Below are 25,532 nucleotides of genomic sequence, written 5' to 3' on the forward strand. Positions count from 1 at the left end.
CCAGGTGACTGTTAATGGTCTCTCCCACTTTCTACCTCTCCTTAATATGTTCTCCATCAGGTATTCTTGATACTTGATTAATGCTCCCAAAATATGCTTAGCATGTCACTTCCCTGGTCAAAGGCTCTTGATGACACCACTGCCACCACATCTCAGCAAGTCATTGTATATAGTTCACACAGGACTTTTACATTTATTATCCCAGTTGAACCTCCCAACAACCTGGGCGGCACTAAAATCTCACAATGCAGCTTAAGGAAATACTCCACTGGTTCTTCCTATTTCTCTGCCATGATGTCTTGGCTTTAGCTGTTTTCTGTATCTGCCTCTCTCTCAGCTCTCAATGTTCCAACCCTTCCTTTCAAGGCCCACATTAAATTTTAGGCACTCTAGGAAACCGCTAATTCCTACAACTAAGAGTGGTCTTTCCCTCCTTTTAACTCCATCAATGATGATGTAGTAACAGTAGCAAATGTTTATTAAGCATGTACTACGTGCCAGGCAGTGTGCTAAGTGCTTTCCTGTGTTATCTTCCATCCTCTGCATCACTCTGCCTTATACCGTGGGTCTTGGTATACGCGTCTTCTTTCTTCTACTAGTTGACAAGGTCCTTGAGGACACAAGTGATGTCTGAGTCATTTCTGCTTTCTCCCAAGCTTAGCACAGGGCCTGGCACAGAGCAAATGCTACATAAATATTTGTTTAATGCATGAGAGAATAATTCAGGCAGGCAGAGTTAAAGTTTACCTTTGCCTGAACAAATGGTTTTCAAGCACCCTTAAACACTTGAGAAGCACTCATTTATATCCACATAGTTAATGAACTAAATTATAAATCATTCTTATCTTTTTATGACACAGGTTTCCAGGGACCTTGGCTAGAATCCCCTTTGTTAGTGTAGTTTATGGATATGAAAATAAGGCCCACAAATACATATGACAACAAACTCCTTTTTGTATAAATATATTCTAGAATTCAGAACAGGCTCCTTCAAGCAGTCAGAATTAGCTAGGTTTTATAAGCTCCTCTCCTTACATAAGGACTGTGAACTCTTTCACTGTGGATCCACTGCTTCCTGGCCTTCTCCCTGTAGTGCCGAGTACAGTTATGGACTAGGAAATGATTGCTGACTCAGTGAAAGGCCTGTGTTGGCTCCAATTTATAATCACTCATTACTGTTCTGATCCTATTCATTCAGCTAAGGAGTCACACCTTAAGGGGGCCTCTGTGAGTCTCAGCCAATTAAGGCAGTTGAGATGCTGCCCTGAGATTTGAAAACTATCCTTTTCTCTTTACTACTTAAAGAACCAAGAATGGAAAAGTAATAGTGAAGGCCAAAGAAATAAGCATTTCTTAAAGTCCTACTACAGAGGGTTGAATTTTGTTTAAATGATTAAGAATTACAACTTGAGAAAAGTTCTAGGATTCACATTCTGGAGTAATCCTAACATAAAATCAATCCTTTCACCAGAAGATCACAATTTCAATTTTTCCTTAAATGCAAGTTCAAAACCAGGCCTGGTACAAAAATCACCCATCTTCCCCCCCCGCCCCCCCGCCGTGCTGAAGCAAAGATTAATAACATAACCCCTGACACCCAAATTGTCTCTCAGAAAACCTAGGTAAAAATGAGAAGATTAAGGGCACAATAGGAGAGTAGAGCAAAGGCAACCCCGCTGTAATCACCGTCTCAAAGGCCGGGCCACCAGCAGACTGCAGTGTTTACCCAAAGCCCTGGGCTAATCAGTGTACTTAATTATCTCAGGGCTTGCCAGCTCATAAGAAGCGATTTTTGAAGGCCTCTCTGGCTCCTCTTTGTCTTCTTATTCCTGCTGGTCATAAAAGATCTTTGACAACAAGCCTTCCTCAACTTTCTGGCTCTGGGTGGCTTGTCCTGATAGCCCAAACAGGCATTATGTGAATTACCCCAATATAACAACAGCCACACTACCTTTCTCCCCAGACACAGCTGTGACCTTCTAGAGAGAAACTCTGACACATGTAACAAAGTGCTTTCAACAGGCCATTGTAGTTTATAGTTTAGAAATAAAATTTCCATGAAGAAATGGGAAGTAGCTTGAAATGGTCTTGTAAAGATTAGAGGCAAACTAATCTGAAGAGGTAGGAAAAACTCCCTGTATTCTTCTGGTTTGGTGGCGTTCAGCAAATGTTGAAGAATGAAGGATGAGGAGAGCAGCAATTAGGGATCATTCTTTCACCTCATTCACCGAAGCAGCTGATACTGCTAAGAATTTCCTAGGTAAATTAAGCCAGGAAACACCTGGACCTTTTTTCCTAGAATAATCTGCTTTTGTAGCAAGGCCTACTAATAGAAATTGGTTGAGTAACTGAAGATGGAGAAGGAAATTACAATGGGAAAAATGGATTAAGAATTCTTAAAACCACCAAGCGTTAATCACTGATTTATTTAAAATCCAGCTGCAGGGGCGCCTGGGTGGCTCAGTTGGTTAAGTGTCTGCCTTCGGCTCAGGTCATGATCCTCGGGTCCTGGGATCAAGCCCCGCATCAGGCTCCCTGCTCAGTGGGGAGCCTGCTTCTCCCTCTCCCTCTGCTGCTCCCCCTGCTTGTGCTCTCTCTCTCTGTCTCTGTCAAATAAGTAAATAAAATCTTTAAAAAAAAATCTGGTTGCATATGTACATAAAAACAATATACATATATACAAAGACATTGGTCTACTTGGATAATCCTTAGGCATATTTCCTCTACGGAAAACTGCTTAGATTCCTTACTCTGGAGGGGATACCATCTACAACTCACAAATTTCAAGTCAGAAACCTGGGAGCCATTTTAGGTTCCTCCCTTCCCCTTACTTCCCACGTCACCAAGCCCTATGCCATCTCTCTTACATATATTCTGTCTCCTCTTAATGCATTTGCTCCTATTTCCATTGTCCCCACAGCCCTCAACATTTCCCACTTAGCTCATGCAAGAGCTTCTCCACTATTCCTTCTGCCTCTAGGCTCATGCCATTCCAGTCCTTTCTACACTTTTCAGGAATGATCATTCTGTAACAGAAATCTGATCCTGTTACTCTCTCTTAAACAACTTCAGTGACTTTCTACAGCTCTAGTGTAGCACATCAAGGTCTTGTCTCCCTTTTGGCCTCCTAGGAGCTAACATCTATGGAGTTCATTTAACACTTCATCCCTGTCGCTCTTCATAGTTACCCTATTGCACAGCTCCATCCAACTGAGCAATATCCTGTATATCCGTATCTCTTGATTTGGGTTGCCTCCAAACCAGACCTTGAAACAAGGATAGGAGTGCAAGTAGTTTACTTGCGAGGAAGCCGAGGACAGAAAGAGTGAAGGGAGGAAGTTGATCAAGGATGTGTCACTGCATAGCTTACCACTGGTGCCCCTCTGACAGACTGTACAGAACACCTTGGAACTGTCTCATTGAGGGTTAGTGGAGCTGGGGTACAATCCACCCATTTATTGCTGGAGAGTCACTCCTGGAGGTATTAACTCCCCTGCACTTGTAGCAAACAGCCACTTGTCCAGAGAATATTCCCAGGCAGGCAGAGAAATACAGGAATCCGTTGGCAGGTGACCTCCAGAGGGGCCAAAGACAGCAATAACATCTGCTATATCATACAGTGCACATATTATGCCCCTTTTCTCTGTTGCATTCTTTCCTCCATTGTCTTCCTGGGTCCTTTAAGATTTAGTCCATTGAAGAGCTGCAGCTCTTAGTTTACGGGTCTGACCCCAGACCAGGCTTGGGGCTCCCTGAGGGTAGTATCTTGGGTACTTGTCTTGGTGTCTGGCACAGGGCAGATGCTCAATGTCTACTGGAAGAGGACATGACTGTGTGTGTTAAAGAGAAGGGGATCCTGTTTTCCTTATATGTAATTGAGAAAATCTTCAAAGAAATGAAATATATGCTCCTACATTTTGAATTATACAAAGTCAAGTGTGTAGGTGAGAGCACTGAAGTAGGAATCTTGTATCCTAATTCAAGTTAGTTTGGCTCAGTTGCTTTCCCTGTAAGAGTGAGTGCTGTGCCACTCTGGAAAACAGTATGGAGGTTCCTCAAAAAGTTGAAAATAGAGCTACCATATGATCCAGCAATTGTACTACTGGGTATTTACCCCAAAGATACAAATGTAGGGATCTGAAGGGGTACGTGCACCCCGATGTTTATAGCAGCAATGTCCACAATAGCCAAACTGTGGAAAGAGCCAAGATGTCCATCGACAGATGAATGGATAAAGAAGATGTGGTATATATATACAATGGAATATTATGCAGCCATCAAAAGGAATGAGATCTTCCCATTTGCAACGACATGGATGGAACTGGAGGGTATTATGCTGAGCGAAATAAGTCAAAAAGAGAAAGACATGTATCATATGACCTCACTGATATGAGGAATTCTTTTTTTTTTAAAGATTTTATTTATTCATTTGAGACACAGAGATATATATATAGAGAGAGCATGAGCAGTGGGAGAAGCAGAGGGAGAGGGAGAAGTAGACTCCCCGCTGAGCCAGGAGCCCGATGTGGGGCTCGATCCCAGGACCCTGGGATCATGACCTGAGCCGAAGATGGACGCTTAACCATCTGAGCCACCCAGGTGCCCCTGATATGAGGAATTCTTAATCTCAGGAAACAAACTGAGGGTTGCTGGAGTGGGGGGTGGGGTGGGAGGGATGGGGTGACTGGGTGATAGACACTGGGGAGGGTATGTGCTCTGGTAAGTGCTGTGAATTGTGCAAGACTGTTGAATCTCAGATCTGTACCTCTGAAACAAATAATGCAATATATGTTAAGAAGAAAAAAAAAGAAGAAGATAGCAGGAGGGGAAGAATGAAGGGGGGAAATCGGAGGGGGAGATGAACCATGAGAGACGATGGACTCTGAAAAACAAACTGAGGGTTCTAGAGGGGAGGGGGGTGGGAAGATGTGTTAGCCTGGTGATGGGTATTAAAGAGGGCACGTTCTGCATGGAGCACTGGGTGTTATGCACAAACAGTGAATCATGGAACACTACATCTAAAACTAATGATGTAATGTATGGTGATTAACATAACAATAAAAAATTAAAAAAAAAAAGAGAGTGCTGTGAATGACCTCTAAGCTTCTTTCAAGCTCCACAGATTTCAGGTGACTAAATCTGTGTGTGTAAGTGAAAGCTGAAGCCCACAAACTGTACAACAAACACATATGGAAATGCTTACGTGTGTGATACTCATCTGGATTTAAGGAAAGAATACAGGTGACAAAGACTTGAGATACTGGCAGGTTTATAATGCTGTGTATACGAAAGAACCACTGTCGGAAGGGGTCTCCTGGGTGAGAGGATACCCTCCGGGGAGCAGCCTGGCTACTGCACAGGAACTAGCTGGGCAGCATGGCAGACGCCAAGCTGGCAGGTGCCAATGCCCTGGATGGAGCCCTGTTACCGCTGCTAGCCTCTCTGTAGTGGGGTACCACTTGATCATATTTAGGTTATAGACCCACAAATAGCCACTTCCTAAGTTATCACCTAACCCTTGGAAGGCAGGCTCTGTCTGTATTTCTAGAAGGGAACGCTGAATATAGGTTATGCTTGTGCTCCCTGACATTCAGGTAGTCTTAATCTTCCTAGAAATGTGACTGGGGGTAGAGGGAGGTTAACATAAGGAAGAATAGATGGGTTTCGGGGTCCTATGTATAATAGACTAAAAAATATTAAGCAGGTTCATTTTAGAAAGCAAATTTTCTTTTTTAAAATATTCTGAACAGTCACTGGCATTCTGTGTACATTGAATATGGATGGATATTTCTTTAAGCAGCTAGACTAGAAGTTTCAAATTTTTAATTTTTATTTTAGTTTTAATTTTCTTCTTGACATATCCTTAAAAAAACATATAAATTCTTTCTCTAACAAACCAATGGCATAAAAAAAGAGGCCGAGGGGTGCCTGGGTGGCTCAGTCATTAAGCATCTGCCTTCGGCTCAGGTCCTGGGATCGAGCCCTGCCTCAAGCACGGCATTGGGCTCCCTGCTCCGCCAGAAGCCTGCCCACTCCCCCTGCTTGTGTTCCCTCTCTCGCTGTCTCGCTCTGTCAAATAAATAAATAAAATCTTAAAAAAAAAAAAAAAAAAGAGGCCGAGGGGAAAGGGAACTTTTACAGAATAAGAGAGACTTAAGAGATGTAACAACCAAATGTCACCTGAAATTTGGATTCTGGTTCCAAGAAACTTAAGGTAGAAAGATGTCTGAGACAGTGGGGAAAAGTGAACATGGACTGGGTATACTACAAAATTATTGTTTATTATACTAGGTGTGATAATAGCATCAGAGATGCATGCTGAAGTATCTTCGGTGAAATGAATACCTGAACCTGAATACCATAACTCCCCTCCCCCAAAACAAAACCCAACAAAACAAAAACCCAGGGGGTGAGTGGGGGGATAAAATAAGACTGGGAAAATATTGATAATAGTTGGGAGTTAGACAATGGATACTATAGGGAATTCATTACTGTACTCGTTCCTTTTGGGTATGTTTGAAAAGTATATAAAATATAAATAAAAAGGGCTACAGCAAAAAAAAAAAAATTACATGCAGTGCTGTTTAGAATTGTAAGAAAATTATTTTACTGAACATTCTTAATATGCCTGAGGGCTATGTCATATTCCTATCAGAAACACTGAATCATTATTGCAAATTATTCTTAACTCGTGGGAGGGGAGAGAAAAGAACATAATGGGGGTTCACTCTGCCCCTCCTAGAGAATTATTGCTTTTGAGGACAGTCCACAGGATGGGGTAAGGGGTCTAATGAGCCAACCAGGCCAGAAGTTGTCCCTGGCACATTGGCTATAATCATGCCCATAGCGTAGAGGCCGCTTTTGGGCAACCAACTTGAGCAACGGAAACCTGAGTAAGGTAGAGGGCCCACAGTGACCCCCCAACCCCCCCTGCCATACTGAATACAAACAGGCCCATTAGGCGACCCACCTCAGAATATCCATAAGCCCCAGCTGACCAATAGGCTACTTACAACCACGCACAGGTACCAAAAATGGAAAATTCCATACGTTCCCATACCTCCACCCCACCCCCCCCCAAATACAGCCCCCCACCACTGCCTCGTGGCAGACTGTCTCTCCTTAGCTGCCCTGCCTGCAGCTCCCCTGTAGTGTTTTCAATAAACTTTTATCTCCTTTGTTCTGCCCTGGGTGAATTCTTTCACTACCCATGCCACCGGCCTCCATCTGATCGGGTTGTCTGTCCTACACATAGGTCATATGTAACTTCAGGGAGCTACTGTTTTTGGATGGCTCCCTTCCCTTATTCATGAAGGTATCTTGGAGAAAGAGACAAAAGGGGAAAATAAACAAACCTAGGAGGCTGTAAATAAAAGCATGTGAACACAGTCATGGACTGTGTTGTGCTGAGGGTCTGCCTTGATCTGGTGTAGGCTTTGTTATTGACTCACTAACTCAAGGACAATCACTTGATTCCCCTGAATTTCAGTGGAAGTACGACTGGACGACTCCTAAGATCTCTTCCAGCAATGATAGTTAAGTGTATGATACTAACAAGAAAAACAGACTCTGACAGGAGTGTGTAGCCAGGGAAAAACAAGAAATATAAGGCTAGTCTCAATATGGGAGACCAATAAGGACAAAGGTAGGGCAAAGAAGAAAAGAGGCCACGATGACCACTTGCATCCCTATGAAATGACCCCAAGACGGGCAAAATTTAAGAGATGTTTCCGAAGTTGAGTCCAGATTGATATCAAGTAGAAGCCTTACCTTCTGGTGACAGCAAAGCACAGCATGCACATTCCATGTAAGAGTTCTGCGGCATGCTGCAGAAATGTGGCCATCTTGGGATTCTCATCCACTGGTCCTTGCACTGAGAGGAAGCAGCCATGAAGCTTGCTGATCAGACCTATGTTCACCATGTAGCTAGATGTAGGGAGAAACACGTGTGTTATCAGTCTGCATGGGCTGGCAATATCTTCAAAGATGAGTCTGAAAAACTTAGACCCCTCTAACAAGCAAACACAGGTTTGGGTAAAGCATCTCAACTAATAATTTCCTTAGATTTAGTCCTGAATAATCAGCTATTTCTGTAAGTGATTCTCTTCCCTCTTTTGGTTAGTCTGATGCTATTCTTCAAGAAAGATGAGTGAAAATGATTATCTGATCATTTTTAGTGGTCTAAACAGTCTGTCAATAATTGACTTTTTTTTTTTTAAGATTTTATTTATTTATTTGACAGAGAGAGAAGACACAGCGAGAGAGGGAACACAAGAGGGGGAGTGAGAGAGGGAGGAAGCAGGCTTCCCGTGGAGCAGGGAGCCCGATGCGGGGCTCGATCCCAGGACCCTGGGACAATGACCTGAGCCAAAGGCAGACGCTTAATGACTGAGCCACCCAGGTACCCCTTGTCTGTCAATAGTTGAAATTATTTATAATTACCTCTACACTCTTGAAAAGCAATACTTTTTAAAGTACCAGAGAGCCAAATTTACTAGAATGTAGGGATTCAGAAAATAAGATGATGCTACCCAGATATACTCTTGTTACAACCTAAATTTCTAATGCCAAATGTAGGTTCTCTATTTTTCAAAACCCTATCACCATTAGGAGTATAACAGTGAGAATCTAATTGCTTTCTGTTATGAAAAGTACCAGTCTTGACAGTTGACAATAACATTTAAGAAGTCACTTTCATCTTTTCAGACCATTAAACAGCTTTCCAGAGCTGTTTATTAAACTGGACCAAAAATAGTAGCTCCTTTATTAGTCCGCAAAGCAGCTATTATTGAAAATAGTATTTTAAGACTATATATGACCTCGTAGATAAATCAGCCTTAGCTTGGAGATTTTATACTGATTCAGTGCTACTGTATTTACATATATGAAAAGGGCAGGACTTTGAATACAGTAGTTCTGAAAATGAACATGTTAACTTTTAGCAATAAATGCAAAGGAATTGATGTTTCTGCTCATGAGTGCACTACAGTCCCCATCACTATTCATTTACCAAGATACCTTTTTGAAAAAGTAAGGAAAATCTGATGAATAATTCATGTCTGGAGCTTCTTCCAAGTTCACTACTTAGAAGGTTCAATATAATGCCCCTTTTCTCCTCTTATATTAGGAAATATACTCACCTGAGCTACTCAACATCTCCTACAGTTTTAAAATTGGGAAGTATGAAATGATGACCACCAGACCTATTCTCTTAAAATGAAAGAAACTGACAGACTGACATATGCACACAATGAGGATCTTATCATATTCTGATTTAATAGAATCAGACTAAAAAACTGGACTCTTATATTTGCACAGAACTTTTCAATTTAGAAGGTGTTTTTATATTAATCATCCCAATGAATTTCCCAACAGTCCCAAGAGAGAGTGGGTAGTGACAGCTTTGGTTTTTGTCCACCTAGCATATTCTCCTCTCCTATACCATGTAGTCCTGGTGGGATTCTTAAATATTGTGCTCTCCTACAAAAGCAGAAGTTAGTATGTACTCCATGATAGTCAAAGTTCATCAGCTAGGCCATAATAACAAGTTCTAGGATGGGTACATGACCTAAAAAGGACCAATTAGGATCTTCTGCGGGATTAACAGATGACCATAGGATGAATCTCTTTTCTCTGGGGATATCTAAACTGAGAGATATGAACCTGGGGTTTGCTGGTAGCCAACTTACTTGTTACACAAATATATGCTTATAGGATGAAGCCAAGCAGAGACAAGTCGAAGTGAGAAAACAGACAAAGCCCAGATGGTATAATTGGAGTCTTAGCATCTAGCTTCAAACCTCTACCTTTCCAGTAACAGAAGCCATTTTACTAGCCTTTTTTGCTTAAGTTATTTCAAGTTAAGTTTCTAAAAGAGTTCTAACCATAGAAAGTAGAAAAATTACTTTTTATGATTATAAAAGTAATACAGGCTTATTATGAAAATTTATATAGCAAAGAAAAGCAGGAAAAAAACCAGAAAAAGTTGGCCATAATGTCACCAAAGACAACCACAGTTTGATATGTTTCCTTTTGTTTTTTCTATTTGATTTTTTTATCTATATGACTGACATTAAACTGAATTTTATTCAACTATTTTAGGCATTTTCTGTATCATGAAAGATATCTTTATAAGCATTACATTTTAAACCTTTAAAAACTATATTATTGAAAAGTTTTAACATAAACCAAATAAAGGCAGACTAGGATAACAAACCCCCATGCATTTATCATCCATCCCTAATCACCATCAACCATGGCCAATCCCACCCATCCATACCTATCTTGCATAATGTATAACCAAGTCTAAGTCATTATATAATTTCATTCATAGATGTTTTAGTTTGTCTCTCTAAAAAATAAGAACTTGAAAAAGCAACCACAATATCATTACATCTGAAAATAACAGTAATTCCTTAGTACTATCAAGTAACTAGTATTCAAATTTCCAAAAGTATCACAAATGTCTTAACATTTTTAATAGTTTTTAAAAAATTAGGATCCAAATAAGAACCATACATTATAATTGGTTACTATATCTTTCGAAGTCTCTTCTTACTCTGTATGTTACCCCTCCATCTCTCTTTTCTTCTTTTGCAAATTTATTTGTTGAAAAACCCTGGTTGTTTATTTTATAGTTTCCCACAATCTAAATTTTGCTGATTATATCCCCGAGGTGTCATTTACCATATTTTTTTGAACTATGTATTTCCTGTAAAATGATCTAGATTCTAGAGGTCTGATTGCATACATGAGCATCATTTTTTTAAATGGGTGAATAATTTCCTACCAGTGGAATATTTTTGGAGCTTCTGGTAGTTTTCAGTATCTGTCACTATAGACCATGTTGGGATGAACATTTTGTGTACAAATCCTTGCCAGACTTCAAGTTACTTTCTAGAAGTAGAATTACAGAGCCAAAGAGTATACAGATTTTCAGAGTTCTTGATATGTACAGCCCTGTTACATTAAAAAAAACCTTGAATCAATTTATAGTCCTACCTGTAGGGTATGAGAAAACCATATTCATTGTGTGGGGGTTGGTATTACTATTCCCATTTGATAGATGAGGAAACTGAGGCTCAGGGATAGTGAAATACTAGCCCAGTCAGGAGAGATGCAATATCCTAAGGTCTTCTGACTCCTGATAAGAGTGTCCTTTCCACTAAATACACCCTTGTGTGGCATTTTTGGGGGTCCTTACTGAGGTATGAGTTGTTGTTGTTGTTTTAGAGGGGAGGGTGGGGAGGGTCAGAGGAAGGAGAGAGAGAATGTTAAGCTGGGCGTGGAGCCTGACGCAGGGCTTGAATCTCACAACCCTGAGATCATGACCTGGACAGAAACCAAGAGTTGGAAGCTTAATAGACCAAGCCACCCAGGCGCCCCTGAGGTATGAGTTTTTTAAACAAGAATGGAAAATATTTTCTCAGACTATTCCTGAGACTAATAATGACCACACAAAACTTCAAAACCACCTAGTTTTGAGATGAAAATGGCTTAACTGGATTTCCTGTACTGATCTTGAAATAGCTAGAAAGGAGGAAAGACTTCCAGAATGAATGAAGAAGCACAGAAAAACCAAACCAAACCATAATGAACACTATTGAGCAGGTGGTCCTTTCTGAGCATGGTCTCCTTTGGTTACTGGGGGCCATCAGTCTGACCAATGTTTTTCTAAACTGCCTGGGTCCTGAATCACTGCTCTGGCAATCTTTAGATGACTGCCTAAAAAGATACTGAAACTAAATGGCTCTAAAGGATCAGTGCAGAAAAATTCATATTGCCAACTTCACAGTTTTGAGGGAAGAATGCAGAATCTTCCAATGGATGTTGGGATCAGCAGCAACATATCTTTCACACTGTAACTGTTAGGCTGAAATTATAATGTTGAGACTGTTAACCATATACAAGATGAAAAGCTTTAACGTGGACTTCTTAGAATATACATTCTGGGAAACAAGCTGCTGTGAATGCTCCAGGAAATGGGCGTCTCCATTTATTTTACCATTTGAGATTTAAAATGAGTCCCTCTGCAGCTTTTGCCACTATATTATTTGCCACTGGAATGTATAAGCTGAAAGATCTCTCTCTCTCTCTATCTAATCTCTTATCTATCTCCCTCTGTATAAAGATTTATATATATATATAAATTTACTTATTGCCGCCTCTTCTTTGTCCACCCTTGTCCAGCTACCCACTTTCATCCCAACTGAAATGTTGTCCAAAGGAGTTCTATTTCTGAACTAGGTTTAGTAAACTCATGATACTCCATGGTTTTAACTATCCTTGATATGTTAATAACTCCTAATTCTCTATCTCTGGGGCTATTTCTTTTCTGAACTTCTTTTCAGAAGTTCTAATTTTTGGATATTTCCTCTTGGGGGTCCCAAGGCACTCCTACATGGATATGTTCAAACAAAAACTCATCATCTCTTCTGAAATCTCCCAACATTGTCTAATTGAATGTCACCAATTCATCCCATAAATGATGCAAGAGATGTGGGGGGATAACTATTTGTAATCAGGCATTAATCCATTCAATTCTTTCTTTTTTTTTTTTTTTTTAAAGATTTTATTTATTTATTTGACAGAGAGACACACAGCGAGAGAGGGAACACAAGCAGGGGGAGTGGGAGAGGGAGAAGCAGGCTTCCCGCTGAGCAGGGAGCCTGATGTGGGGCTTGATCCCAGGACCCTGGGATCATGACCTGAGCCTAAGGCAGACGCTTAATGACTGAGCCACCCAGGTGCCCTCATTCAATTATTTCTAAATATGATACTGATGCTAACCCCAAGGACCTCTTAGAGACTGACACCTAATAATTTCTATAAGAGGTATGTTCAAAGTATTACTACAGTTCAGCAGGAAAGCCTAATTTTCGCTCAATGGGTCAGGTTATTTTGGAGGTCTTCAAATCTTTAAATGCATTCACTGGTATTCTGGAGGTTGAGAGACAGAATTTGGGTCATATATTTTTGAGGGGTAGAGATCTAGCCAATGTAGTGTGTTCCAGAGGCAGTGAGCTCCTGGACTGAACAATACGAACGGTTCAGCACAATGCATGGTTTTGATAGAGCAGTTCTTGATTTTGACAGAAATAGTAGCTCTTCAGTTTTGCAGTGTTCTTCTGGGAGTCATTCCCAGAGATCTAGTCTAGAACCTGCTCTTTCAGTCCTTGGAAAAATTTTGTAAGTACCTAATTCCATGTATTAAATCCTTTCTGCTTAAAATAGTTTTGATGGTTTGTTTCCTACAAATGAATTCTGATTATAACAAAGGCCAATAAACAATGTTCAACCTCAACTAGTGATAAAGACAATGTAAATGGCTGAGGTTGAAGAGGTTGCTGCCTGTGTTCTCCTTTAGAATTTTGATGGACTCCTGTCTCACATTTAGGTCTTTCAACCATTTTGGCTCTATTTTTGTGTGTGGTGCAAGGAAATGGTCCAGTTTCATTCTTCTGCATGTGGCTGTCCAATTTTCCATAAGTATACTAATAAACATTTGATAGTGGAATAAATAAGTCAATCAACAACAACAAAAAAGACAATGTAAATGAAGATGACACAAAATGCCATTTCACATGTATCAGGTTGGCAATTCGTAAGTGTGTTAACATAAAACACTGATAAAGAAATGGGGAAATGAACTCCTATCCTTCGCTGATGAGAAGTGAAATCTGTATAATTACTTCGGAGAACAATTTGGTATTACTTGGTAAAGTTAAACATGCATTTATCATAGCATTCATAAATTCCTATTGTAAGCATGTAAATTTTTTTTTTAAAAGATTTTATTTATTTATTTGAGAGAGAGAGAGAATGAGAGAGAGAGAGCATGAGGGGGGGAGGGTCGAGGGAGAAGAAGATTCCCCGCTGAGCAGGGAGCCTGATGTGGGACTCAATCCCAGGACTCCAGGATCATGACCTGAGCCGAAGGCAGTCGCTTAACCAACTGAGCCACCCAGGCACCCTATAAGCATGCAGATTAAAGAAACTCCCATATAGGTGGAAAAAAAGATTTCTATAAGGATGTTCACTACATCATTGCTTGAAATGGTGAAAAAGTAGCAATTACTGTCCTCAGGTGGAAAATGGAAAGGGAAACTGTGAATTTATACATTTAAAAGAATTTGTAGAGCAGTTAAAATGAATTAATCAGATCTATATGCATTAACATAAATGAATCTCAACAACATGTTGGGTGAAAATAGAAGTGGACAAAATAGTATGATGGCATTTATATAAATTTTAAATACATGAAAAAATAGAAGGTAGATAATGTACTTTATGGATATCTATTTGATCTTTAAGTACACATATACACATAAAGTTTATACATATATTTACATAAACATACACATACATATTTTCATATACAGCATTTATATATATATAAAATTACAAAAACATGCATGCGAATGATATACACAAACTAACATAGTGACTTACCTCCTGAGAGGGAGTAAGGGGAAAGGATAAAGATAGGGAGTTAGCTGCACCTGCAACATTTGGTTTCTTACCAATAAGAAAAAAGATCTAAGGCAATATAGAAAAGTGTTATCAGTTACTGAAAAATGTTATCAGTTGGTACTTGGGTGTTAGGTGTATGAGACTTCTAATGTGCTGTTGAATTTGGTTTGCTAGTATTTTGTTGAGAATTTTTGCATCTACGTTCATTAGGGATATTGGGCTGTAATTCTCTTGTCTTGTAGTTCTGTTTTCTGGCTTTGGTACCTGGGTAATGTTGGCCTTGTAAAATGAGTTTGGCAGTGTTCCCTTCTCTCCAATTTGTCTTGGAACAGTCTGAGAAGGATTGGTATTAATTCTTTAAGTGTTTGGTAGAATTCACCAGTGAAACCATCTGGTCCTGAGCTTTTCTCTGTTGTGAGGGTTTTGTTTTGCTTTGTTTTGTTTGTTTAAAGATTTTACTTATTTACTTGACAGAGAGAGAGAGAGATAGCAAGAGCAGGAACACAAGCAGGGGCAGTGGAGAAGCAGGCTTCCCGCCGAGCAGGGAGCCCGATGCGGGGCTCGATCCCAGGACCCTGGGACCATGACCTGAGCCGAAGGCAGACGCTTAATGACTGAGCCACCCAGGCGCCCCTGTTGTGAGGTTTTTGATTATTGATTCAATCTTCTTACTTGCTACTAGTCTGTTCAGATTTTCTATTTCCTTATGATATATGGTCTTGGTAGTTGTATGTTTCTAGGATTTACCCACTTCTTCTAGGTTGTCCAACTTGTTGGCACATAATTGTTCATAACAGCCTCTTATGATCCTTAGTATTTCTGTGCTATCAGGTATAATGTCTCCTCTTTTAAGTATAATTTTATTTATTTGGGTCCACTCTCTTTTTTCTTGGCTAGTCTAGCTAAAGGTTTGTCCATTTAAAGGTTTTGTTAATCTTTTCTAATGTTCTCCTATTCTTTTTTCATTTATTTCTGCTTTAATCTTTATTATTTCCTTCCTTCTACTATCTTCGGGCTTAGGTTGTTCTTTTTCTAGTTCCTTGAGATGTAAAATTAGGTTGTTTATTTGAGATCACTGTTGCTTCTTGATATATGTATCTATTGATATAAAATTCCATTTTAGAGCTGCTTTTGCTGTGTCCCATAAGGTTTGGCATGTTATGCGTCCATTTTCATTTGTCTTAAAACCATTAAAAAAATTTTCTTCTTTGATCCATTGATTGTTCAGGACTGTGCTGCTTAATTTCCATGTATACGTAAATTTTTCAGCTTTCCTCCCATTATTGTTTTCTAGTTTCATACCATTGTGGTAGGAAAAGATATTTGATAACATTTCTATATTCTTAAATTTGTTGAGACTTGTTTTGTGGCCTCATATATGATCCATCCAAGAAAATGTTCCATGTGCACTTGAGAAGAATATATATTCTGCTGCTGTTGGATAGAATGTTCCAAATATATTAGGTCCTTTTGGCCTACAGCATTTAAATCTGCTGTTTCCTTATTGATTCTCTGTCTGGTACATCTGTCTATTGTTGGGAATGGGGTATTAAAGTCAATAACTATTATCATATTATTGTTTATTTCCTTTAGTTCTATTAGTATTTGTTTTATATATTTAGGTGCTCCAGAGTTGGGTACATAAATATTTATCACTGTTATATCTTCTTAGTAGACTGACCCCTTTATCAATATACAATGACCTTCTTTGTCTCTTTTGACTATTTTTAGCTTAAAATCCATTTTGTTTGATATAAATATAGCTATCCCTGCTTTCTCTTAGTTACCATTTCCTTGAAGTATCTCTTTCCATCCCTTCACTCTGTATGTCCTTAATGCTAAAATGAGTCTCTTGTAGGAAGCATATTGTTGGATCTTGTTATTTCATCCATTCAGCCACTCTATGTGCTTTGATTAGAGAATTTAATCCAATTACACCTAAAGTAATTATCAATTAGTAAGGACTCGCTATTGCTATTTTGTTGTTTTCTGATTGTTTTGTACTTTCCTTATTCCTTGCTTCTTTTCTTGCAGTCTGCCTTTGTGATCTGATGACTCTGCGGTGGTGTGATTTGACTCCTTTATAATAATCTTTTGTGTATGTACTACAGGTTTTCCTTTGTGGATACCAAGAGGCTTAAATAAAATATATTTATTACATCCCACTTTAAGCAGATAAGTTTGACAGTATATAGAAACTTTATGCTTTTACTTCTCCTCTGCTCACATTTTGGGTTATTGATGTTACAATTTATATTTTTTATAGTGTGTATCCAATAACAATAACAAATTACTGTAGTTATGGTTACTTTTAATACATCTGATTTTTAACCTTTAAACTAGGATTGTAAGTGAATTGTGCACCACCATTACAGTATCAGACATTTAGACTTTGCCCATATGTTTGCTATTTCCAGTGAGTATTACACGTCCATGTGTTTTTGTTGTTATCCTCCTTTTGTTTCAGCTTGAAGAATGCCCTTTAGCATTTCTTATAAGGCAGGTCTAATGATGGTGAACTTCTTCAGCTTTTGTTTGTTTGGGAAAATCTTTATTTCTTCTTTATTTCTGAAGGACAGCATCACCAGGTACAGCATTCTTGGTTGACATTTTTTTCTTTCCACATTTTGAAAGGCTGTGCCTTGATGTTGGGCGGGGCTGCAGGCGGGACTTCAGGTAGGCTGCTGGTGCTGGGCAAGTTTGCCCGCTGGGCTCTCTGGTGGTCAGGGGCTCCCCGCTATATCTCATAGTTGGATGGGGCTATAGGCTATGCTTTGAGGCCTCCCAGGGTCATTGTTCAGGCTTCCTGGTTATGTGTGGGGCAAGAAACTATGGTCAACAGTTGGGCAGAGATGCTGGGTTGGCTACCTGTCCGAGCATAGCTGTAGGATGGGCTTCATGGCTGCTTGGGTTCTTTGGCTGGTCAAGACCCGAGGTAATGCTGAGCAGCTGGGCAGGACGTCAGTTTGCTTCCCCGCCTGGGCGGGACTGTTAGAACAGGCTCTACAGCCAGTACAAGCTGGTGACTGAGCAACCAAATCAGGCAGAACTGCCAACCAAGCTCCTTGCCCAGATGGGACTATTGGTTCAGCTCTGTGAATGGGCAGAAACGCTATCTGAGATTTCTGCTCAGGAATGCAGTCCACCAGGATTTGAGAGCTGATTGCTATGAGTATCCCCGCCCCCCCCCCCACCTCCTGCCACCCCGGCCCTGTGTGGTTGAGCCTGCAGATTCCCCTAGTGATCCTGCAGACTTCCCAGTGATCCTCATGAGGCAAAACCCAAGTGGGCCTCCTAGGGAGTGTCCTACAAGCCCGGGGGAGCCGTATGTTTACTTTGGGCTCTCTTTTTGCACTGGAGAAACTACAGGCTTAGCGGGACCCTCTCAGTGTAGCACTGTGCCAGTCTGGGGGAGGGGTAATGTGCTCAGAGTGTGAGCTCTTCCTTTTACCCTTCTAATGCAGTTCTTCTCGGTCTCTGAGGTTCAGGGAGGGTACTTCAGCCTCATCCACCCTCAATTTCTGGTATTTTCACAGTAGCGTCTTATCTATGGATAGTTGTTTGTTGGTCTTCTTGTGAGGGGGACTGGAGTTGGCAGGAACCTATGTTGCCATCTGGTCAATGACACAATCAGCTCTATAGTAGAGAACTAAGATCTTGTAAACAGAGACCTACCCCAAGGAATTAGCACTGCTCCAAACAAGCACAAGCATCATCTGTGGCACTGTGCTTCCACTTTAGTACAGGATGGTTGGTAATATTTTAGTCATTCCATCCACATCTCAGCAAAGTTCTGAAGGCTTAAAGTCCAAGATCAAGGGGCTGACAATGTTGAACTCCTCTGAGGACTCTCTTTGGTTTTCAGATGGCTGCCCTTTTGCTGCCTCTTCACACAGTTGTCCCTCTGTAACGTGCCTAGTGTTCTTAATATATGAAGGCTCAAAAGAATGATGCTGTATAATATTGTGTAAACCTATGATTACTCATAGGTAATCTTTGGGTAGGTCAATTTGGCAATATGGACAAAAACCCTTAATGCATATTCTTTTGACCTAGAGATTCTACTTCTTAGCATTTATTTTAAGAAAACAATCATTTGCAGGGAAAGATGAGTGTACAAAGATGTTCTTCATAGTGGTATCTGTAGTAAAAAACTAGAATAAACCTACATGAGTAATAAAAGGTTACTTGAAGCAAATCATTGCTACATAATGAAATACTTGGAAAGCCAGTAAAAAGTAATTTGCAAGTTCCTATTGATTTAGAAAAATAAATAAAAACATGATAAATAATATGTACAAGTATTACAGTATTTTTTTTTTTTTTTATAAAATAACCACATGTTGTACACCAAAAGCAACCCAGTGATTATCTTTGGGTGGAAGTATTCAAGGTAATTTTTGTGTGTTTACAAAAATACCCATTGTTCTCTTCTGTGTTTTCCAAATTGTTTTTCTCATTGAGCACACATTACTTCTATAATTAGGAAAAAGAAGTTATTTTGAAAAGGAGAAACGAGAGAGAAACAGCCAAGCCATCTGTTATTGCAAGAGAACCTGGACACTTAAAGACACAGCAGTAGAGTGAAGGTGATAAATCGGAGAGAGTGACAAGGCAGAATCAATAAGTAGTAAAGACTGACTTGAATATTGGTTTGGTAAAGGAGTCTCTGAGAGGAGTCTGACAATGCTCAGATTGCTGGCTTAAGTAACTGAATGGGATATTGGTGCCACCGATAAGGACAGAGGACACAGGAAAAGGGGTTCCTCTCGGTGGAAAGATTATGCGTTCAGTTTTAAACTTGTGGAGCCTGACATGCCTACGCTACCTCCTCATATGTGGCTAGGGTTTGTTGGCTAGCAAAATGCTAAAGTACAGTTTTATAACTTCTTGAATAGATGCCTTACATTTGATAACTTTTGATTCCAAAGACTGGTATCAGTGACTTGGACTTATTTATTTGCCTTTTGGTTGTACAGTTTGATTTTTCTGTTTTGAGAGATAAATATAAATTTCTAATTGGATATGATGAAAAGAATTGTGCTTCAGCAAAAGACTTCAAAGAGCCCAAGCAACCCTGTAGAAGAAGAACAAAGATGGAGGCATCACCTCCTGATTTCAAACTATAATACAAAGCTCTAGTAACTAAAACAGTATAGTACCAGCATAAAGACAGACACATAGACAAATGGAATAGAACTAAGAACCCAGAAATAAACCCATGCATCTACAGTCCACAAATATTTGACAAGGGAGCCAAGAATACTCAATGGGGAAAGGATAGTCTCTTCAATAAATGGTGCTGGGAAAACTGGATAACCACTTGCAGAAGAATGAAATGGGACCTCTATCTTACACCACTCACAAAAATGAACTTGACAAATGTAAGACCTGAAACCATTTAACTCCTGGAAGGAAACACAAGGGAAAAACTCCTTTCAGTGGACTTGGCAATTCTTTTTTGCATATGATACCAAAAGCAAAAGCAACAGAAGGAAAAATAAAGAAGTGGGACTACATCAAACTTCAAAGTTTCTGCACAGCAAAAGAAACAATCAACAAAATGAAAAGGCAACCTATTGAATGGGAGAAAATATCTGCAAACTATATGTCAGATAAGGGGTTAATATCCAACATACATAAGGAACTCCTACAACTCAATAGTAAAAACACAAATAATCTGATTAAAAAGTGGGCAAAGGACCTGAATAGACATTTTTCCAAAGAACATACAGATGGCCAACAGGTACAGGAAGAGATGCTCAACATCACTGATCATCAGGGAAATGCAAATCAAAACTACAATGAGCTACCACGTTGTACTTCTAGGAATGGTTATTATCAAAAAGACAAGAGATAATTTTGGCAAGGATGTCAAGAAAAGTGGACCCTTGTACACTTTTAGTGGGAATGTACATTTGTATGGCCACTGTGGAAAATAGTACGGAGAAGAGAACTACTATATGATCCATCAATTCCACTTCTATGTATATATCTGAGGGAAATGAATCACCATCTCAAAGAAATATCTGCACTCCCATGTTCACTGCAGCATTATTGAGAATAGCCAACACATGGAAACAATTCTAAGTGTCTATCAATGGTCTATCAATGGATGAATGGATAAAGAAAATATGGCATGTGTGTGTGTCTTTGTGTGTGTATAATGGAATATTACCCAAAAAAGGAAGGAAATCCTGCCATTTGCAACAACATTGATGGACCTTGAAGACATTATGCTAAGTAAAATAAGTTAGATGGTAAAAGACATATACTGTATGATGTCTCTTACATGTAGAATCTAAAAAAGCTGAACTTCTAGAAATAAAGAATAGAAGGCCTGAGGCTAGGGGAAATGAGACGTTAGTCAAGGGTACAAGGGTAGAAACTTCCATTTGTAAGATGAATACATTTTGGGGATGCAATTTACAGCATGGTGACTATAGTTAACAATACTGTGTCATGTACTTGAAAGTTGCTAAGAGAGTAGCTTTTAAATGTTTCACCACACACACATAAAAGGTAATCACGGGAGGTGATGGAGGTGTTAACTAACCTATTGTGGTAATTATTTGCAGTATATCTGTATCAAATCATCACATTGTACACCTTAAACTTATACATTGTTATATGTCAACCATATCTCAAGAAAGCTGGAAAAAACAGAATTGTGGAGCTTCAGGGTTGGTCCATTTCCTGAGCAAATTTCAAATAAGTGTTTTTTCAAATTGCAATCTGCTTCTATCCTACAAACAATACTGCTTTCATAGAACTGTGCTAAACACTCTAACTGCCAATATTTTCACTTTATAGAAAAAAGTTCTGATTTTTGACAGCCAAATGATAATATTTGGATATTCTGTTAAAGGTCTTTTTGTTTTTGTATCCCAGGACCTCATATGGTGTCTGGCACAAACTGCTACAGGTGACCTTTGCAGGAACTGATAAATATTTCTGAGAATCCCTTAGATCTAGACACTTGACCGAACCATGTAAAATAATAAGGACTGGTATTACCATCTTTGTTAAAAATCCTCTTGACTCTTTTATGCCAGATGAGGAGAAGGAGGAGACACGTGTCAGTGTGCTCCGCTCCAGCTCCACTTCCGGACCGCAGGCCAGAGAACAGCACCAAAGACTGTTGGAACTCTCTCTGCCCAGCTTTACAACTCTACAGATAGAAACTGACAACAAATTCCCAGGTTATGGTGGGGAGTGGGGTGAGATCTCTTGTCAGTATATCTGAGGAGGTGAGAAAGCAAGCATGGAAATAATTAGACATGTTCTGTTTGCTTCATTAGGCAGATCTAAACTACAGTTTGTGGTTCTATACATAGCCATCATGAAGCCAACTAACAATGCATTATATATAAGAAAACAACCTTCACCAAAAGTGGTTCAAGTCAGAGAAAGAGCAGCAGAGTTTCGTTCTAAAGGACAGTGATTATCCATCATCCTTTTTAAGTTACATGAGATTTGGTTTGGCAGATTACCAGTTATTTTTTTCCCCAATACCTTCCTCCTTTATGAAGGATCTGGTAACTATAATAATATATGTGAAAATGTATGTACTTTCTCCTGGAAAGCCCATTAGAATTACACTGAAGCCTTTGGCTGGTCCTTCCACCTCATCACAGCCAAGGCATGGACAAGAATGCAGGTTGCTGCATCACACGGTAGCCCAAGGGAGAATACTCGAACAGAACGGCATATATCAGCAAGCAGAGAGGGCTAGGTTCTACAGTGACCTAAGGAGATGGGGAAATTGAATGGGATCAAGCAACTGAGAGAAAGGTCAGGGAGGGTAAAAGTCAAGTGCTTTAAGATAAATGGTTGTGAACCCAAGGGGCCTAGTACTCTCTAGCAATAAATATGCTTGGGGAAAGAGGGCAGGCAGATGGAAGGGAAAAGTGAACAAAGTAATCAAGGGTAAGAAAGATATCAAATGAAACAACTGTTCTCAAGAAAGCACTACAAAAACCAGAGGAAATTTATGAACTCTTTTGAGGCAAATGCAGAAGAGGACATTCTCTTTTCTCCTATTAACCTACCATAAGCTCCAGAGCAACACACTGCATGGATTTTGGAAACCAGAGATCAGTGCTGATCACAGAAAAGTTACTGATAGGTGGGGTAAGTAACTGATTAACACTAAATGGAATCCTGTTGGGAAATTAAATGTCCTACCTGATTCAAGATTCATGAGGGAAAAAGAGTTCAGATGTCAGAATAGGAGTAAATTTCCCTGGAGAAAAGGTGACCTTTAGAAGTGAACAAGGTTGACCTTGAACAGGTGTCAGAAATCACTACATTTGTGTAGTGGAAAGCACACAGGTTTTGGGAGTCCAGCTAGACCTGAGTTTTGATCTCAAATCTCCAACCTACTTTTAAATTTATTTATTACATAAACTTAGGCAAAGCACTTAACCTCTCTGAGCAACTTCCCCACCTACAAAGTCTGAATTAGAAATCCTATACCTATAGGACTGCAAAGCCTCTATTACAATACCATATACATAATGAATGCTCCGTAAATGGTAGCTATTACTGTTTTAAGTCTGAACCAAAATTAAAACCAGAGATGACCTGAAATAGGGGAATTCTCAGAAATTCTTGAGTTGGGAAATAGTTGACAGAAAGAAAGTTATAAAAGCTTGGACACTATATATTCTAACATCAAATATCTAAATATCAAGAATGACAGATGAGCTCTAACTGTATTGCTTTTCATTAGTAGGACTTTTCTTCTCTGTTGTACAAAATGTAGTATATTTTCCACCAAGAATTTATGGATGGTGTTGTGAGAACCAATGCCATCACATGGGCCCTGAGATTTAAATAATTTTAATATAATATTTTTTTAAAGAAGAAGAAAGTTTGAAGAAATCTAGCGATTTTACCTGATGAGGTCCTGAACTCGACTGTTAAAAGCATCACCTTGTGAGGGTTTGTTTTTCATTTCCTGTGTCGATATTTTTGGTGTAGCTGGCCGGCTGTTTCCATCTGGTCGATTGGCAATCAGGCAGCTAAAAACCACAGCACTGACTTTGAGAAGTCCAGTTGTCAAACCTTCAAAAACTTGCTTATTTGTATTTCTTCCCAAAATAGCATTATTTTCATCAGGAACATAAACCTAGATAGAAAAAAATACAGTAATTGTATTTCAGTGAAACCACCAGAAATGGACAGAGATAATTTGGAAACTTTCTGGAATCCTAAGTAATTTTGAAATTGTAGAGGTGGCTAGCTAAATGTTTGGGTGTTGGTTCTGAAGTTCGGCTGCTGAGTTCAAGTCTCAGCTTTGTCCTTGCTAGTTGAGCGACCTTGGGCAGGTTACTACTTCAAGCTTCATTTTCTCCTTTATAAAACAGGGACAATGACAGTGCCTATATCTTAGGGTTCTTGTGAGGATTAAGTGAGCTAATCCACATAAAATGCTTAGCTCATGCCTAGGCATCTAGTAAGTACTCAATAAATATTATTTATTCAATTGAATAAATTATATTAAAAATTTGTATGAGCCGAGAAAATGAACCAATTGGTAAACTGACAGCAGCACTGTTTTCTTGTTAAAGTGAATTCTAAAAATATCTAATCTAAATTTCTCTATTAAAATGAAATTTGTATTTCTTATCACAAAATGGCAAAACAGTTTTTTCCTAATATATAGGATCATATTTGGCTCTCTTTGTGTATAGTTTACAGGAAGTAACATGGTTAAAAGTTGGGACTAGGAGTTAGAACCTGGGTTTGTAATTGCAGCAGTAAATGAACCTGTGTAAATTCTGAGAACGATGTCTGGCACATAGGTAAGCCCCACAGACGTGTTATCTGCTACTACACTGCTACTCTTACTATGATTCTATTATTGCCAGGAGTAAATACTACTGCGTATGAACATCAGCTCTCATAGAGAAGGATGACTTCAGAAGTACAAGGGTTAAATACATAATTACCATGCTGGGAGCTCTGTGCCCTTGTTCTGCTATGCTGGCTACTTAAAGGCTTACTCTTCCCAGGAAGAGGAGGGGCTGCCTCCTGAAGGCCTTACTACCAAGAAAGGGGCAGAGACAATAGGCTAAGGATGGGAAGAAAGGAGGTCTGGACTTGGAATCAGATGGTACTATATTCAAGATCCAGTTTTTCTTCTAGCGGATTACATGACTTTAATAATTTTACATTTCTGAGATATAGTTTCTATAGCTGCCTACCTGCTGGGACTACTATAAAGTTCAAATAAGAAGAAGAAGGGGAAAACACCTGGCGAACTATTACACTTGACAAGTGCACTTACTTAGTAACAATCAGCCTTTGCTTATCCTCACTCTATACCTGCACCAGTTCTATCAGAAGATAGAGGAACAAATGACCACTTGGATTTAAAAAGAGGATCTTTATAAACACAAGCAAATGTTCCTTCCATTCCTTTTGTTGTTGTTAATGTAGACATTCCATGAAAATCACTTTTTTGAGAATGGCCTGTTTAAGACTGTTGACCATAAGTTATCTCTGACCGCTGAGCCATTCCGAAGCCCAAGTAATTAGAGTAGAATATTTCTGCAGTGTGTGCTCCAGTTAACTGGTGAAAGTTCCCTTTGAAACTCTATAGCAGTTATAAAACAGTCACACAAACCTCTTCAGATTGTGACTAGCGTAACCTAGCCTGTCCCAATACAGAAGGTGGTATATGACGAATGGAGTTCGAACCTAGGATTTCTATATAGGTCGGAATGAGCAGGTTATGCTGCAATGAAACACTCCTCAAAAATGTCAGTGGCTTCAAACAATAAAGCTTTATTTTTCATTCACATGACATGTCCATGTCAGGCTGCCTGAGGCTCTGCTCTGCATCCCTGTTGTCCTTACTTTGGAGCCCAGGTGACAAAGCAACCACCATTTATAGCAACAAAGACCAAAAGAACTTTCTAAGATAATCAAAGTGTTTCAGTCTACACTGTTCTATATCTGCACTAGTCCCATGTGGCTTTTGAGCACTGGAAATGTGGTTAATGTGACACAGGGACTGATTTTTTAATTTCAATTAGTTTTATTTTAATAGT

The 25,532-nt window shown here is 39.4% G+C and overlaps 1 protein-coding gene across 6 annotated transcripts in view; it reads right to left on the minus strand.

Moving 5' to 3' along the window:
- Positions 1 to 25,532, minus strand: part of SCAPER (S-phase cyclin A associated protein in the ER) — a 529,442-nt gene that overhangs the window by 54,677 nt on the left and 449,233 nt on the right. For 5 of the 6 annotated variants that reach the window (XM_078079039.1, XM_078079036.1, XM_078079041.1 and 2 more), the window contains 2 exons: positions 23,373 to 23,605; positions 7,771 to 7,926 (listed from right to left, as the gene is read on the minus strand). In XM_078079039.1, the coding sequence (XP_077935165.1) occupies positions 7,771 to 7,926; positions 23,373 to 23,605 (389 nt within the window). The remainder of the gene's footprint in view (positions 1 to 7,770; positions 7,927 to 23,372; positions 23,606 to 25,532) is intronic. The other variant, XM_078079040.1, reaches the window with a different exon arrangement.

Source organism: Halichoerus grypus, chromosome 8, assembly GCF_964656455.1.
Source record: "Halichoerus grypus chromosome 8, mHalGry1.hap1.1, whole genome shotgun sequence".
NCBI lineage: Eukaryota > Metazoa > Chordata > Mammalia > Carnivora > Phocidae > Halichoerus > Halichoerus grypus.